This window comes from Varanus komodoensis, unplaced genomic scaffold (genome assembly GCF_004798865.1).
Source record: "Varanus komodoensis strain SLA01 unplaced genomic scaffold, ASM479886v1 scaffold3, whole genome shotgun sequence".
Taxonomy (NCBI): domain Eukaryota; kingdom Metazoa; phylum Chordata; class Lepidosauria; order Squamata; family Varanidae; genus Varanus; species Varanus komodoensis.
In genome coordinates this window covers 54,722,066-54,740,169 of record NW_025335761.1, presented here as the reverse complement: position 1 = coordinate 54,740,169, position 18,104 = coordinate 54,722,066, and the positions used below count along the sequence as shown (strand labels likewise).

At 45.7% G+C, this 18,104-nt stretch overlaps 1 protein-coding gene across 1 annotated transcript in view; it reads right to left on the bottom strand.

Moving 5' to 3' along the window:
- Positions 1 to 18,104, bottom strand: part of TDRD9 (tudor domain containing 9) — a 63,821-nt gene that overhangs the window by 4,533 nt on the left and 41,184 nt on the right. Inside the window, exons 22-30 of the mRNA XM_044436672.1 lie at positions 17,814 to 18,026; positions 15,673 to 15,762; positions 15,169 to 15,429; positions 14,052 to 14,213; positions 10,954 to 11,024; positions 9,030 to 9,139; positions 8,811 to 8,907; positions 7,840 to 7,978; positions 958 to 1,076 (exon numbers count right to left, since the gene is read on the bottom strand). Of these exons, the coding sequence (XP_044292607.1) occupies positions 958 to 1,076; positions 7,840 to 7,978; positions 8,811 to 8,907; positions 9,030 to 9,139; positions 10,954 to 11,024; positions 14,052 to 14,213; positions 15,169 to 15,429; positions 15,673 to 15,762; positions 17,814 to 18,026 (1,262 nt within the window). The remainder of the gene's footprint in view (positions 1 to 957; positions 1,077 to 7,839; positions 7,979 to 8,810; positions 8,908 to 9,029; positions 9,140 to 10,953; positions 11,025 to 14,051; positions 14,214 to 15,168; positions 15,430 to 15,672; positions 15,763 to 17,813; positions 18,027 to 18,104) is intronic.

Sequence of the window (18,104 nt, the reverse complement as noted above, 5' to 3'; positions counted from 1 at the left end):
TAACATTGAGGATTTGTTGAGTTCTGAGCCACGAGCAACTTCTCTTTGTGAGTCTTCACTGTTAGTATTGCAAACACTGACCAAGTACTGGGACTGACCAAGAGACTGCTGAGGACCAGAGAGCCAGTCTCTGTGACAAAAAGGGCCACAGGCCTTCTAACCTAGTAGCATTTGTGTTCTCCAAATAACGCACATCCAAATATGAAGGAGAGGAACACCCTGACCAGGTCATAGGTGCCCAGGGGTACTGAACTGACTGCAGCCTGGGAACTCGAGTCAATTTCAGAAAAGCACTCGAATTGCGTTCCAGTGGTGGGCAGGCCACGATTGCCCAGCACTCAAGCAGCTCAGCAACCAGGGCTGGAGGTGGGGGGGAATTAATGCAAAGGACACAACTTAGAAGAGAATCTCTGGCTATCACCATACCGTTGAGGAATATATAGCAGCTACAGAATTCTTTGAAAAGCGCTGGATTCCTATCCCCCATTGCCTGCAGAAGCTATTGCTAGGGTTGGGTTGGACATTCTTAAATGAGCCAGATCTGAGTGGCTTCCATACAGGGTGGAGCCGGGGAGTGGAGGGGGAGACACTCACAGTCAAATCCTCCAGCCTTGACGAGTAAGGGCGACTCCGTTTTGTCCAGCATGCCTTGGAATTATGTAATGGGCATCTGGGGCAACATGAAAAGGTGGCTGTCAGCTGAACGGCAGTAGCACCCATTGCCTGAAAATGTGGCCTTGAAGGGGTGTGTGTGTGTGTGCGTTGGGATTAGCCCAGCACTACAACTAGGGAAACAACAGGTTAGGGCTGAATCTATGCAAAGACACAGAATATTAGACAACAAAGCTGTTCTCACCGCAAAATTGAACAGCATGTCCTATTGTTCAAACCGCACAATTGTTAATAATAGAAGTGAATGTAAATGTAGTAATACAGTATAGAGAAAGAAAAGTTTACCCTAAAAGCTTCTGACGAACATTATTCTGCAACTGGGAAATTCTTTCTTGACCAAAATGCAGAAAGCCATTTGGGCTGCCAGAGACCAATTTGTTAATGGCAGTCCGGAGAATGTTTATCTGTGAAGAAGAGGGTAATTTGAGAGGGACAACAGCAGAGCTGGCAACTGATTTCTAAAAATTAAGCAAATTAATGGGGTTTTAGCAAATTGAAACTTTAACAAATTAAGCAGGCTTTTAAACAAATTGCATTTACTTAATTAAATATTAAACATTTTGAAATTAAAGCTATTAAAGAAACCATCTGATCCATGTTACAAAGGTTATCAACTATTTTGAAATAATTTTACATATAATCAAAATTAAATTTGAGCATTGGCAAAAGTCTGGGTAACAGCAAAAACAGCACCAAAGGGTAAATGAGCAGGTCCTTGACTATAGTCAAATCAACATCTGAATGATATCCACATCTTAGGCCTATGATAACATGCACTTAATGAAAGCTGCCACAGTCTTAAAAAGAAAATCATTTAGAGTTTTATTTTATTCACATTGCATAGGCTTCAAAATCATCTCCACTTCATTATCCCCATGATGACTAGAAACTTAACAGATTCGCAGGATGTTAGGTTATGCACCTATGGCAGTAGTTTCCACGCTTGTTTATAGCAAATGCAGAGTTGAGAGGGATGACACTTGTGATAGACTGTTTTGACCGGGGCGGCTCAGGACTTCATGGCCTCCATGATGGCCATGGGGCTGTCTCAACATGTCACCGGCCCGACCCATGAACATGGTCACACGCTGGACCTGGTTTTCTCGATGGGGCAGGAAGAGGGTGATTTGAGGGTGAGGAATTTGCATCTGACTTCCTTGTCATGCTCAGATCACTTCCCCGTGAGGTTTGAGCTTAGAGCTGGCCTTTCCCTCTGTAAGGGTGCGGACCCTATTGTGATGGTCCGCCCTCAGAGCCAGATGGATCCGGATGGATTCCTGAGGGCTCTGGGGGATTTCCCAGTTGATAAAGCTGGCACTCCTGTTGATGCTCTGGTTGAACTGTGGAACGGGGAAATGGCCAGAGCTATTGACACGATCGCCCCTAAGCGTCCTCTCCTGCCAAGCAGAGTCCATCCATCTCCATGGTATATATCTGAATTACAGGCGATGAAGCGGGTTGGGGGACGACTGGAGCGTAGGTGGAGGAAATCACGGGATGGATCTGACTGAACACGCCTACGTGCTCATTATCGAGCCTATGCTGTGGCGGTGAGGGCGGCAAAGAAGAAATTCTTCTCCCACTTCCACTGCCTCCTCACAGTGCCGTCCAGCAGAGCTGTTTCGAGTGGTACATGGACTGATATACCCTGGCCCTAAGAAAGATCCTGTGCCACCATTGATGGCCCGCTGTGACAACTTTGCCCAGAACTTCAAGGAGAAAATCTCTCAGATTCGTCATGAGCTGGACTCCACAATTGATTCAGATCCCTTAGGGGAGACACCAATGCCTCCGTCTGGTCAGGTATTAATGGATGAATTTCAGTTAATGCAGCCCGATGATGTGGACGAGGTGCTTGGACAAATACGTCCTACCACCTGCTTACTCGACCCTTGCCTTTTGTGGCTGCTGACCAAAGCCAAACACGGGATTGGTTCCTGGATCCTGGAGGTTATTAATGCCTCTCTGAGGGACGGCTGGGTGCCCGCTCCTTTAAAGGAGGCGGTAATCAGGTATGTCCTAAAGAAGGTGCCTCTGGATCCAGAGATGGCCACCAAGTATAGATCGGTGGCCAGCATCCCGTTTTTGGGCAAGTTGTTGGAATGGGTGGTGGCGGGACAACTCCAGGTACTCTTGGATGAAGCTGATTATCTGGACCCATTTCAGTCTGGCTTCAGACCTGGATACGGTACTGAATCTGCCTTGGTCGCCCTGTATGATGACCTGTGCAGGGAGAGAGACAGGGGGAGTGCGTCCCTGTTGGTTCTCCTGGACCTCTCAGCGGCTTTCGATACCATCGACCAGGGTATCCTTCTGGATAGGCTAGCGGGATTGGGAGTAGGAGGCACTGCTTGGCAGTGGTTCCGCTCCTACCTTCCAGAAGGTGGTTCTGGGGGACTCTGGCGCCATGGCAATTCTGCCATGGAGTATTGCAGGCTTCCATTTTGTCCCCCTTGCTATTTAATATCTACATGAAACTGCTGGGAAAGGTCATCAGGAGGTTTGGGCTGCGGAGTCATCAATATGCTGATGACACCCAGCTCTACCTCTCTTTTTCAACTAACCCAGGTGAGGCAGTGGCTGTACTGAACCAGTGTCCGGCTGAGGTAATGGGCTGGATGAGGGCCAATAAACTGAAGCTCAATCCAGACAAGACGGAGGTCCTGTTGGTGGGTGATTCGAGCTCCTGGGTAGGGGACTTGGGCCTTGCCCTGAACGGGGTTGCACTCCCTCTAAAGGACAGGGTCCACAGCTTGGGATTGCTCCTCAACCCGGAGCTGTCTTTGGAAGCTCAAGTGACGGCGGTGGCAAGGAGCGCTTTCCTTCAGCTTCAGCTAATCTATCAGCAGCTACCTAGAGGAGGATTGTCTAGCAACAGGAACACACACATTGATTACTTCCCGGTTGGATTTCTGTAACGCGCTTTCCGTGGGAGCTGCCCTTGAAGACAGTTTGGATACTTCAGATGGTTCAAAATAGAGCTGCCAGGATGCTGTTGGGGACTGGGCGTTATTCTCATATAACCCCAGTCCTCTATCAGCTCCATTGGCTTCCCATCGAAGTCTGGGCTCAATTCAAGGTGCTGGTTATTACCTATAAAGCCCTAAAAGGCTTGGAACCAGGATACCTAAAGGAACACCTTTTTCCCTATTTGCCCTCCCGCCCCTTGAGATCGGTAACAGAAGCCTCCTCCAGGAACCCTCTTTGAAAGGGGCAAGAGTACAGAGTACCCAGAAGAGGGTCTTCTCTGCAGTGGCGCCCCAACTATGGAATGCGCTCCCCAGAGAGGTCCGCCTGGCGCCGTCATTATGTTTTTCGGCACCAGGTTAAGACCTTTTTATTTAATCAATATTTTAATATGTTTTAATATTGTATTTTATTGTTGTATTTTATTAATTTGCAGCCAGAGTGGGTCAATTTACTTATGTTGTAAGCAGTCCAGAGACGCAAGTAACTGGACAGCATACAAATTTTATAAATAAATAAATAAATAAATACATACATACATACATACATACATACATACATACATAGACGGTCTACCAAGCTACTATGTCAATTCTGAATTCTAAATAAAACTGGTTTGTCATAATCCCCAAAGAACCATTCTTGCCATCTGTCATTCTATGTGTATCCGGGGGGGGGGGGGGGCAGTAGGACAACTTGCTAAATGGTTATTTGCCTGTGGCAAGTACAGATTGGGTCCTGACAACCTGATGGAGAAATTTTTGAACGCTGTAAAAGCTGCTGGTTTTCCCCTTTCAGGTAAGTTGCACAGATAGCTATGGTGTGTTTTTACTCATCTTTGCTGGGCTAACTTGCAAGGCTGGACTAATGATGAGAAAACTACCGATTTCTGGATCAGTTGAGGAAAGACAAGACAGTTCCATTTGTTTCAAAGAGGCTTTACCCTGCAGTGTTGGGGTGTTCTAACAGGGACGAGGCCCATTCAGACTCAACCTGGGAAACACAGGATGGAGCTGCAGGGGCCTAAATACAGGACGTCTAACCATTTGGCACAGTTATAGAAGGAGATCCCAAGTGTTGTGCGCGCGGACTCAGAGGAGTCCTTGGTGCAGGCACAAGAGGAGAAAACTTCCCATGAGAGCCAGAGGGCTGATGGAGATATATTTCTGGTTTCAGCAGAACAAGCTTTACTCCTCAGCTGCACAGATGATGGGAACGGAAGTACAGGAGATAAGGAAATTCAGGGAGGTGTCAAAACAGAAGAGGATACAGAGACCAATTCGGGTGTTGATGAGGAAACAATTGCACCAGGTGACGGCATGATATGGGAAGTTAGGAGATAACGTAGATGTAGCTGTTGAGGATGCTCATTCCTGCAGATGCAGGCACAGGTTGGGACAATTAGAATTGGGATTGATTGAGTGACACAGGGAAAGGAGTCATAGTGTCCCGCCTCTTGAAGGACGGCCCAGAAGGATTCAAAAATACAGTGTAAGCTGAACTTAATTAGAACGAGAGGACAACTTCCTAGCTTATGTGACTGTAATTGTAATTCTGTGTAGAATAAAGACTTCTGTAGCCTAGACTGGAGTGATTGCTTTCGTTGGGAAGGAGTGCCAGCCACAGGACAGCAAGAATGGATCTTTCCCGACTTCATGCACTGCCTTCTTTTCCATATTAGATTTTCCTCTCCAAAAGCATAGTCTTCTTTTTAGGTGGGTGAGCATGTGGAGCTCCCCTCTGCCCAACATGTTGGCAAAGGAGTGCAAACACATCTCTCCTGGTTATGGAAATTGTGAAATGCTCAGAGATCTTTGGCTATTGGGCAGTATGGTAATGAAAAATCATTATTTTATTATTATGAATATAGTATTAGTATTGATGAAGATATTGTTGATGATGGAGAAAGGGACCAAAGGAGGAACAGAGCACTGTTTCTCCTTTGCCCATCCACTTCTAGCCTGCTATACCCTAGGTAAGATAGCCTAAGGTAAGGTAAGCAGGTAAGTAGACTTTTATAAAACAGACTAAGACTTGGTTCATCTTATTCCTTGTTACTGAGCTTGTTCCCACAGTACAAGAGTTCATTTACTGTAGTTGAACTAGTGATAGCCAATAAAGGTCTCATCAGAAATAAATTCAACTGAACTCATTGACACTCACAGCTAAATAGCTAGAATACTGCAGCTGCTCTTTCCAACTCTGGGAACTCCAAGGCTGTTTACACCAAATACTAACACATGACACAGGGACAAAGCACAAAATTGCTTTGTTAAGTGCTTTTCTTTTACAAAAATCAAAACCAAAACAGTGTCTGTCTTAATAGTTGTTTTGAACAACAGCGTAATTACAGCTTGTCAGACCTGGCTGTACAGGACAGCTTTTACCTGCTGTCTAAAAACAGTCAACAGGTACCCTGCACACAGGAAAATGAACACAGCAGGTGGAAGGTCCTTATTCCTCTTTTCCATCAGTTTCTGCTTGCAAGGCATTGCTGGCATAAGGAAAACATTCAAAAAGGCCCGAGCAAGACTACTCAACCACTGCAGCTCTCAGCCCACTTCATCCTGCTGTGCCCAAAATTTCAGAAAATCACCAAAGGCTGGGATAGTCGTCCATATTAAGAAGGGTTCCCACTACAGGACGTGTTGCTACGGCAGTGAGAACCAGACGAGCTGCAAGACTCGTTTTCAGAAGGGCGAAGAGAGGCAGAGCTTGTAGAAAGGAGCACCACTGAGCTATTAAATTGCACAAAAGGCCATTGTTTGCTTTTGGGGTTACTTTTGGAACCACAAGCTTCTGCTGTGAGGGCAATCATCTCCGCTTGTGGTCAGGCATGTCCTGGCCATTTCTCTCCCCTTCTTTCCAGCCAGACCAGAACAATGGCTTTTTAACTAAAAGTGACTGTAATGTGGACCAGCTCCTCAGGACCCAGGGAGCAAGGGAGGTCTTAACTCTGCAATAAATTAAACCCAGGTGCCAGCACAACAGGAATCTGGCACCCAAGGTCTTCGGAGGCATCCTCTTCCCTTTGTGATGTATTTTGGGAATCAACAATTATGGCCTCAAAGAGGATAGAGATAACAGTAATGACTGGCTGGTGATGGACACCTGGCTTAAATGGCTGCCCCCAGGCCTAGGAGATAGGCCACGCCCTATGGGCCAGCGTGCCAGTGTTGGGGAGCAGGGAATACAGGCCCGTAAGGAAAGAAGGCCTTTGTTCCTCTTTTGGGAGGCTCCACTCTGCTGCCTGGTCACTGTGACAAAAGAATGCTGTGAAGCTCTGTGCTTCCCAGAAGGTAGACTTTGGCCTATAGCTAAGAATAGGGTTAGCTTTGCTGTTTTCTAGTCCAAGTGAGCTAAGAAAGCCCTGGGAGTTAAGGATCCTCAGTTGGCTGTGACCTGTACTGTTGCTGCAGTTCAACTTCCCCTTTCATCCCTTTCAGACTGTAAGTTTTAGCACGCTTCTTTTAAATACACATGTCTGGTCCCAGAGTGACAGACCGGGGAACTACTGGAGAGGATTTTGCCCAGTTGGCCAGGGAATGGGGAATTCCTGATGGCTTTCCATTACGCTGACTAGCTGGTGTAGTACAACAGAAAAGTGTTGCAGAATTTACTACCATAGAAACAAAGAAAGTTAGGATAGAGGCCATCAGGGAAATGTGGCTTAATGGTAAAAAGCTGATTCCAAATAAAACACAATGCTTTCCTTCCAAACTGAAAAGGAAAAAAAAGCAAACCTTCAGGATGGGTCCTCCCACTTAAGGGCATCACTTGGAGATTCTGAAACTTCTCAGCCAGTTGGCCATCTTAATCTGATGCCATATTCTCAGATTAATGTTAGGTCTGCCGTCCTCCTAATTAACATGCTCACTAAACTTTCCACAGAACTTGAAACTATCCAATTCTCAGTGATTGCCTGGCTTTTCTTTGGGTCCACCAGCCTTGGTATTTCTGGCCCCTCCACTTTGACTGACTCAGAATCTGACTCTACAACCATTGACATTTCTTTTACATGAGAAAAGGTCCTTCTCTACACAGCAGCCCAAGGTGTGTAATTTCTGATTTTCAAGTTAAGACCAGTCAATCTCACTGCAATGAAACTAGGCAACTTTCTTAGTTCTGATTCACTTTCCAAGGAACCCGAGGGGCGTTCTTTCCAGCCACTGGTTGTTCTAAAGCTCATGCGTGCTTTACCTGTGTTATGTCGTCCACATCTATCTGCACATCAAATGCGAGCTCCATGTCATGGTCCTGAAGGACTGGTGTTCCCAGATCATGGTTCCATCCCAAACCACAAAGGACTCCAATGTACCTCCTCCTGCTTTCGTCTACCCTGAAGAGAGCGACAAGTTTTGAATGGCCAAGTTTAAGAAAAACTTATTATCTTTGTCTAAAATAATGGGAGACCAGACATTCGTAGACATAACTGGTCTGCATGCTAAGCATTCCTTCCTGAGTTGATTGACTGATTGCATTTGTATGCTGCTGCATAGCCAGAAGGCTCTCTGGGAGGCTTACAGTGCGGACACAGCGATAATGCAGATAAAAATAGATGACAAAAAAGGCTAAAACCATGAAACAAGTAGAATAAAAATACAATATAAAAACAACTGGAAGGTACAGTATAATCAATAAAACAACTAACCATTAAAACAATAAACCAGCAGCAAGACCGATAATCATCATCTAAAAACATCATCTAAATTAAAAAAAAAAAAAAAAGGGCATGTGGGGAGTGGCACCCAATCCAGGGGAGGATCTCAAGGATTAAAGGGGAAGAGAATGTAATTGCCGTCAATGCTATTTCAGGTCTTATCACTGCAAAACAGAGATGCAATCTCCATCCCTAAATGAAATCAGAGTTTCACAGGATACTGAACTTTCATGATCCATTTCTGCACTTGACTTTGACGAATTCTAAAATTCTGCATCACTAAATAAGCATTCAGCCTTAAGAATAAACCAGGGTTTAACACTGTGGATTACACAAAAAATAAGCAAATTTTGTGGAGTCTTTCAACACCATAAATCGGAAGGGAAACTAGACTTATGGAAGGCTGAGGAAAAGCACAGCAGTTGCCATCTGTGGGGGGATAATAAAAAAAGCTCCATGCAGACATTTTTACAACCAATTTCTAGCTTTTTGCTGAGAAGTGAGCACATACCTCAGGTCTATCACAGGAGCAAACAGCATGCTAAGTAATGCTGGAAGACCCGGAATATGAGGCATGAGCGACGTCTCCTTTAGCAAAATTGTAGATCCTGTTGTCATCAAAGAAATAATGGGACTTTTAAAAGGACATGATCATCTCACAAACGTAAGCTACAATGGTTGACAGTATGACAGGGCCGGTACAAAGGGCTGCAACTGTGTGCTACATAACCTGTTGTGTTTACTGTTATGGAGGCAGCAACCAGTATCTGTTGAAAGGAATCCTCTGGAGCATCAGCAATAACAACGGAGTTTACGCTCTCCTTATCCACCAACACAGCTCTAGAGGAGGAGGAGGAGGAGAAAGAATCAGACCATTTCACAGCTTATACAGCTGCTTTACAGGAAATCCCTAATATGAAGCAGAAGAAACCCAAAAAGCTGCATTTAATGTTAGTCCTACTTAGAGCAGAGGCATGAAAATGAAAGGAGCTTAAGTTAGACGGACAGTAGATACAACCTCAAGGTGCCAACATTTCACTGACCAAATGGTTAATGGTACAGTCTTATGTAAGCTTAGGCAGAAAAATGGCCTGCAGCTCCTGGCACACCAAATCAGGGGTACCCTCCAGATGGTTTGAACTACAGCTCCCATAATCCCTGACCATCTGCTGTGTCCACAATGATTTCCAGAAAGGTTAAAAGCACTCAAAAGACTAAAATGTTATAGAATCTGTTCATAATATAAAATAAAACAATTTAAAAGAATCCAGTGCAAAACATCCGGAAGACATCAGATTACCTACCCTTGATATCAATTACTAAAAATGAGGCAACTTTTTCCTTTTTCTTTTGCAAAAACTATTGCATATACAAGCATTGACAAATCTATCTCTGTGCATGCGTGCGTGTGTGCGTGCGCGCACATCCACTGCTGGCGAGAATTGTCTTAGAAGAGGTATTCCCCCATTTCTGTCACAGAGAATGGAATACCTATTCCACCAAGATACACCTGCAATGATACCTGTGTGCAAAGGTCTTCAGATCGCTTCAGCAGTGTGCAGATTAATGCAGACCTGACCCATTAATCCAATAGAACTTGCATGAGGCCTTAAGTTCTCTCTCATTTTCATAATGGAACAGCCATGTCCCAGGAGAAAGTCAATGCTGCCCTTGGCTTTGCGCGGTGAGGAGCCAAGCTCAGTTAGGATTGACAGGGGGACCTTTCAGCACGAGTTCTGCCACCTGAGATACCAGATCAGACCAACGGTCCATCTAGACTGGCATCTTGCTCCCTGAAATGGGCAACCAGCTCTCTTAAAGCAGTGGCCTCAAACCCTTTCAAGTTGTTGGCACTCTCAAGAAATGGGTGCCATGCAGGGAGCGCCTCATTCAGAAAAATGGGTGCCATGGTGGATGCTACCAGACACAAAAGGCACACTGGTAAAACCAAAAGAGAAAGTAGCAGCCATCTCAGAGAAAGCAAAATAATGAGGCGCCAAGATAAGGAACCTGGCCGACAAGGCAGAATTGAGGGGGGAAATCACATATTTGTGCCCTCAAAGCATGGCTAAACACCAGTTTCAGAAAAGGCAGACTGGTGATGCTCAGAGAATCAAAAGAGAGCCAGTGGGGTGTAGTGGTTAAGAGCAGGGGACTGGGACTCAGGCGACCTGGGTTCGAGTCCCCGCTCAGCCATGGAGCCAACTGGGTGACTTTGGGCCAGTCACAGACTCTCAGCCCAACCTACCTCACAGGGCTGTTGTTGTGGGGATAAGATGGAGGAGGAGATATAAGCTGCCTTGAGCCCTTTGTAGGAAAAAGTCAGGATATAAATTAAAAAAAAAAAAAAGCATCCAAAAGGCACCCCCCACCCCGAGTTTTATTTCTTATAAATATCTTTGGGGTTTAGAGGCAGTCTTCAAATGAACAGCCAAAAATTCACTTTGTAGTATACTAGCCTCCCAGCCATAACATTTTAGAAGTAAAAATGTACTTTTAAATAGAATACAGATCGGGAGAGGTGCCACAAGAATCGTCTATGGGTACATTGGTGCCCACGGGGGCCATATTGCAGGCCCTAGTTTTGGAGGCGCCCATAAACCAGGCACGAAGGGGGTTGTGCTGCTCACAAGCTCTGGAATGCAGCCTCCTACCTGAACTTGGAGCCTCGCGTCATACTGCTGAATTTCAAACAGTAGGGATTGTACGGACCAGTCAGGGTTGCCTTTGAGGAAAAAAGGAGAGTACATCACGCAACGTGCCAATCAGATAGCTCTGGAATTGCGACTCATAAAAGGGCAAAATTCCACATCACATGAGAGGAAGGCAAGATCCTACAGTAGCTCCTTTCCCTTCCCCCCTCCACCCCCCAGCCCCCTAACCTCTCCAGTGGGAGGGAGAGCCACCAGAAATTAGGCATGGGAATCTTACACCACTCATGCAAGGGACACTGTCCTGTCCACCTTCCATGACCACCCAGAACACTGATCACAGTGTTTGGGAGCTGCCCCTCAACCATCTGGAGTTGCTTTTCAGCAGATACAAGGAGCAGGGGAAAGGGAAATCTAAGATGTGAACCTGCTTTTCATTTGCACAAAGCCATGTCTGAGGGCAGAGAGACAGCCAGAAGAGGGGAGGGCGCAGGAAGCTATGAGGAGTCAAACAAAACACCCAGACCTACTTTAAATTGACATATGCAGACTTTTCTCTCCTCTCAGACCATGGCTGGGTTCAGACAATGCTTGGGGATTTTAACTACAGTGAATGCTGGTTAAATTCCCTCTGTGCCTGGCAGAAGATCAGACACAGCAAGGGTTGTGGGCTTCCCCTTTTCTTTCCCAAGGAGGCTGCAGGAGCACCAAGATGAGCCCTGCCACTTAGCAAGCCATTTAGCACTGGCCACGGCTTGATTCCTGAAGCAGGTGCCACTGTGTTATCCGTGCTCATGAAAGTGGAGGCAGCACAGGGCCTCGTGAGAGGGAGCTTTCCATACAGACCCTCTGAAACAACACTCTGGGGAAAAACAAGTTATCAGTGGAATACCAAGCTGCAACTGGATAAAGGCATGACTGTTTTAATTGGGGTTTTATTTGCAGTTGAATTTTTATGACACTCTGTTTTATTTTACATTTTGTATTGTTAAAACGTCCCGAGACTTTGGTAAGGGACAGTCTAGAAAAGTTTTAAATAAAATAAAATAAATAGTTTTAGGGGACACCACCTCCATTTTCCCCTCTTCCAGGCAGGATCCCAGGACTTTGGTGAGGGGTGCGAGGACTCCGCAACTGCCCCCTCCCTCAGTTTTGCAATTTACCCCAAATGGATGCACCTTGGAGGGTGGCAGATCTCAAAGGAAACACCAGTGCAGGGAGCAAAGGGTCAGGCCTGCCTCCTTGCATGGGGTTTTCCAGGCATTTTGAAGCAGTTCCCTGCTTTTAGTGGGAGGAGGAGACTTTTCCAGCTGTCCCCAAGTGGGGCTTTGTCACTTTGAGAAGCCTGTGAAAGCCCCCAGGTAGAACAGCAATTTTTTCTGCCACTCTTGCCAAGGGATTCTCCTTTTTTTGTCCTGACTATAGTTTATTTTGTTATCTGGGTTCGGACAACACATTAAGTCATACTGTACTTTTTAACCCCTACTACAAGCCATGGCTATCTAAGTCACTCCAGGCTGGCTTATAAACCACACTGTGGGCAGAGTGCTGGCTTCAGACAATATATAAGCCACTCTGGGTTATAAACCACCATGGATTAACATGTTGTGTAAATCTAGCCACCATCCCACGCTGCTAGCCTTCAGGCTTGAAGACTAGTCTCTTCTTCTGCAATGATTATGCCTCCCCACACATTTCTCCAGAGTTTGTTTATGTCATTTCTATGCCTCCCCACAGCCAAAGCACACTGGGCCGGTTAGAACCACATAACAGTTAAGAGAGAACGAGCAATCACAGTCTCCTTTACTGACAAAATAACCCGAAGAGTTAAGGTAAGCAATTTCCCAGAAATTCTTAACCCACATTTGTATGCATTTGTTTAAATACTGCAATAAAATATAGACACTATCTAGCATAACCTGAGATTCATAACTTGGGAGGGGCCCAACATGAACTGCTTTTTCATTATGGCTGCATCAGTCAGTCCCTAACTGCACAGATCTTCTATCTGTGTGCATATAATTTTACATATATTAGTAACATGTGCACATATATGCCCAGCACCTTTAATGTCCATGAACAGTAAACTTTTGCTCAAGAAAGCTGATGTTTAAACAAGACAGCAGGCTTGACATGGTACGCCAAGGTTTAGAGGTACAAGAATGTTGGGCTCATGTGTTTCCCACTCTGCTCTCTTCAAGCACAACCAAAGGGAGATCGTAAATGTCTGCTTCTCTTTCCGATTACCCACAGCTGAGACTTACATCTCAGCACTACGGTGCTGCCAATGCTTGCTAAAACAAGCCAGCTCTTAAACTTCAGTTTGAAGGTGGTTTGTTTCAAGAAACCAAATAAAACCCATTTGCAGTCATGCTAAAATAGAGGCGAGTCCCTCCAAACTCCTTCTCGTGAATACCCAAGGCTCTGCTAACCTGCTTTTCTAACACTAAACTATGGTTTGATATTACACCTGATTTGGGCCTTTCATCTTAGCCTGAATGCCTAAATGGCTAGCACCAACACTGCAGAACCCCAACTAATAAGCTAGCTGTCCTACCCTGGTTTACAAAAGCAAGGTGCATTCCATGATTTATGTTCATCCTTTTTTATGAAGACAGAATGGAAGTGTGAGGAATCTATTTTGGAGGTAGGAATCTTGCGTTCCCTCAGCTCCGCTCCCCAGACTCCAACCTGTTTTCTCAGGGCTGTGCATCAAACGTGGCCACAGTGTTCACTTGGGTACCACCAGGAAGAGAGCCCATGTGAACATTACACAAGCAGCACAAGTCCCTGTTCTGCACACGTAGAGGAAGAAGATGGCTAGTTGAGCAACCAGAGTTCTGTAACCATTTGCACATTTCTTATCTCTGTGTGCTTCCTAAGTAGAAATCCAATGAACAGAACAGGGACAGATTCCGAGGAATCTTCACAGCCCTAGAAGATAGGGCTAGTTCCCCCAAAACTCCACAAGGCTGGAGTTAGTGCTGAATGATGACGCGATCTACTATTAATAGACAAACAGAAAAGCTTTTTTACTGTTCAGGACATCCATAACACGCAGCTCTTAGCGGTGAAAAGATAATCATTCCTTCTCAGCTTACCTTGCAGTTTGGTGCACTAAGCCTATTGGCAGAGCATCTCTCCAATAACATTTCAATCAGGCAATTCTCTTCTTCTTGGGAGTTATGCTGGGGAGATGCAATTCCCTTTCCTCTCTTCTCTTCTGGATCTGAAAAATGCTGCTTGAGGTTTTCATTGCTTAGCTAAGAGAAAAACAAAATACAGTTCTGAAAGGGGTGTGTGTGCATGAGTGACAGGCAGCAGGTGATTATGTTTGTCTTACCATGAAATTTTGTTTTCTTAGTGGATGGAGGGACCTCTGATGCAGGTTAATCCTCTTAAGTCACTCCAAAATGCACCACTAAATGAAACTCCTTTTAGCCCTTTTATGGGAGAGGAGTTCTCCCATAAAAACTATCCTTCGAATAGTTTTAGGGAAGCCTTCCCTAACCTGGTACCTGTTAGATGTTTTTGATTGCAGCTCCCATCATTCCCAACTGGCAAGGCCATTGGCCAAACACATCCAGAGAGGAAACAAACTGGAAAAGGCTTGTCCATGGCAGCTAAGGGGAAGTCCTTCCTTACAGAAAAAGTGACTTCCAGCCTTTGAACCACCAGGAACAGTATTAGAACGGAGTGTAGGAGATCAAGTTACAGTGAGTTGTTCCTTCTCATTAGGTGATAAAAGTATTTGAGTTTCATCTAACCTGATGGTATCAGTACTTAAAGCCATACATGGTTTAGAATCATGCTATCCAAAGGGCTTACCTACACCTGTCTAGGCCTGCCCAGGTATTCAGACTGGTGTCAGAAGCCCTACTCTCTGGCCTGCCAGGATGGCTGGGAGTAGAGGCAGGATTTTCTCAGTGGTGGCCCCACTGTCTTGGAACTCCTTCCCCAAAGAGGGACTGATAGCTGCATAGCTACTGGCTTTTTAAACTGACCTGAAGATGCATTTGTGATGTTTACAAGTCAACGGCAGCTGGAGTGGGGACAACTGAGGTGCCTCAGAGATGGTGCTGGCTCTTGAGCCTTGTAGATCAGAACAATGTGCACAACGTGATACCCTTCTGCCTTCTCCCCTCTCCGCTTTCATGGCTTCAAAAACCCAAAACCCCAAGCCTGCTGCTGCCAAAAATAAGAGAACAAGACACATACCTTTGATTCGAAGGAGTCCTCCACAAGTTCAGCGTGGCATTCCTGAAAGAGTATGCTGCGGATGTTCACCAAGTCCAGGTTTTCAAAGTACCGAAAGACATCCACGTGCAAGACGCCATGCACGACTGAAAAGACCTTCACCATGAGAGCACAGCCATGGACCAAGGAAGCAAACCTCTGGCTTGCAGCACGGCTCCACCGTTCTCCACATACAAGAGAATGTGCAGAGGGACGCAGTCTGCGCACCTTGAATTCCAGAGCCTACATAAAATGAAACTAAACTCATCAAAAAAGGCATGCATTTTCTAAAATGCCATTTGCCATTTTATTTGTTGCTTGTAAACCGTCCCGAGATACCAGCAGATGGACAGTCTATAAAAGCTTTAAATAAGTAAATAAAAATGCCACTTGGAATGGAGAAGATTTTAAAGTTCCCCTCTCCCACAACTCCGCCTTAGGTACAGCATTCCTCCTCTATTCAGCAGAATCAAACCAAAATGCTACCTGGAAGGGAAGTTCTCGAAGGTGGCTGGGAATCTCCCGCAAGTGTTCCAAAGCCACTTTCAACCTGTTGCCGTAATCTACATAGAAAACCTGGATAACAAAGCAATATCCATTTTTTAAAAGGACACTCATTCTTACAAAACATAAAGGTTAACTGTTGAAGATGGTTTTTGGTTTTAATTTCTTGCAAGCCACCTACTACCTATGAGAATGGGACAAGATTAAAAAATCTAAATAAATAAAGGCAAAAGCTGACCTATCACATAGCAACAGCCTTGGTTTGTTGAGATCCAGTTCCATGACCTACTGAAATTCACTACTGAGAATATGGTGCCTGAGTTTGCTTCCCCACTTTTTTCCTACCAATCTCCTTTCCTTCAGAATGTCTTTTAAACTGTAATCCAGGGTCAGGGACTGTCTGGTTTCTGATGCCTGTATCAGAAACCAGAAAAATCTCAGCTGAACTTCTCTTTCTCCTCCTCCCATCATCCTCCTCCTTCTCATTTATTACATATGACTACCCAACAGCCAAAGCTCTCTGAGCAGCTCACAATATAATGGGGCTGGTGATGTTATGAAGGCTGCCTGAAATAGCAGTTTTATGAGCAGGAGCTGGGCCGCATGCCACTTTCTCAGTAGAAGAAATCACTGGCAGGAAATTCTGCCATGGCACGGAAACACGCCATGCTGGCGCAGCCAATCTGACCGGCAAGTGGCTGCACGCCAGTGGCTTGCTGAACACCACAGCTGCCCCAATGGCCTCGACTCCATGCTTGGGCACGTTTCCGGATTCAGCCCTAGGCAAGCTCAGGGCTGTTGCTGTTCTGTGCTGTCAGGTCATCTCTGAGTTATGGAGGCAGCATGAATGAAACCCCTCCAAACTGTCTATGACAGCCCTGCCCAGCTCTTCTAAGTTCAAGGCTTGTGACTTCCTTTACGGGTTCAATCCATCCCCTATTTGGTCTTCCTCTTCTTCTTCTGCCTTCAAATTTCCCAAACGTGATCGTCTTCTCCAGGCAGGCTTGTCTTCTCATGAAGTAGGACAGCCTCCGTTTTGTCATGTTTCTAGGGAACATTCGCACAAGTGCTCAGACAGGGATGGGAAAGATCCCTGCCAGAACCCTTGATGGGCTGCTGATCTGGAGGAACTAATTCAGTCTAGACTGGCATTCAGTCAGGACCGGGCATGGCTGGGCACTTGCCAAGGGCCTGCACCAACAGCAGGGTCCACAGGCCCGATTCCCTGGTGCTGCCCCTCCAGCTTGTCACTGCAACCGGCTTGTCCACTTGCCTCTCACTCTGATGCAGACAACAACAGTGATGGAGAGAAGCAGCACACGCCACTGCCTACCTGCTCTCCGCCTGTCCAGCAAGCAAATGGGGACCACAGTGTGAAAGATAAGCAGAAGCAAGAGGTGACAATGGCAGCAAGAAAGAGACTCGCTGGAAAGGCCGAATCGCTGGGGGACACTCTGAACACCAGGCGTGGCACTGAATGGAGTACAACGTAGCATCATTTTAAAAAGCGGCCATGTGAAGTCTGACCTGTTCACTAGCATGGTACGTACTCTGCTCAGTTACTTAATCTTCAACCCTGTCCCATCTCCCTGCGCACTTCCCCCAACCAGTAATTTCCCCTTCCCCTACTTTAGAATTGCAGGGTTAATTGAGGCATGATGAGCCCTGCTTATGAAATTGCCTGAAATCACATCCAGGTGGTGCCGGAGGAACACTGACACGAGAAGGGGACTTGCTGCCTGGAAGCACCCAGGTGCAACAGGATTCTTCTAGCCGGGGCCGGGAAGAGGTGGTCTTGGCATAGAACTTTCTATGAGCTCAAGATTATGAGCACAATCATCTGGTTTTTCCATGCATTACAGCGCTGCATGGGCAGCAATCCATTCAGAACTCTAGTGTTGTTGAGATGTTGGATTTTACAGCCATGTTGTGAGTCAGGCATCCGGTTTACCTGCATTCAAAAGAACTTTATGAAGCGCTTAATAAGACTCAAGTGAGACCTGGGAAAATCCATGTACACTTTTTTCAGGCCTATCACCCATTAAAAATGTCTTGCTGCTTTTTAAAAACTTCCTTACTGTGAATTGTGCTCCTAACACTTATGAATTTTTTTTTAAACATACCTCAGCGCTCTCTCCAGATACATACAGAACTTGGGCTCTGTAATATCTCTCATTTTCCCAGTCATTAAATGGTGCCAAACAAACCAAATCAGGATATGGACGAACTGGCAAAGGACTCAGCTGTAAATGGTTGATTTCAGCAGAAATATTTTTCAGCAATGTCATGTTTCTTTCGTCTGTTCTGTAACCCCAAAAATGTCCAACCTCCACCACCTAATAGGGACAAAAAAGGATGTTTGTAATGTGCTGTGACATGCTGTGTGTGTGTGTGTGTGTGTGTGTGTGTGTGTG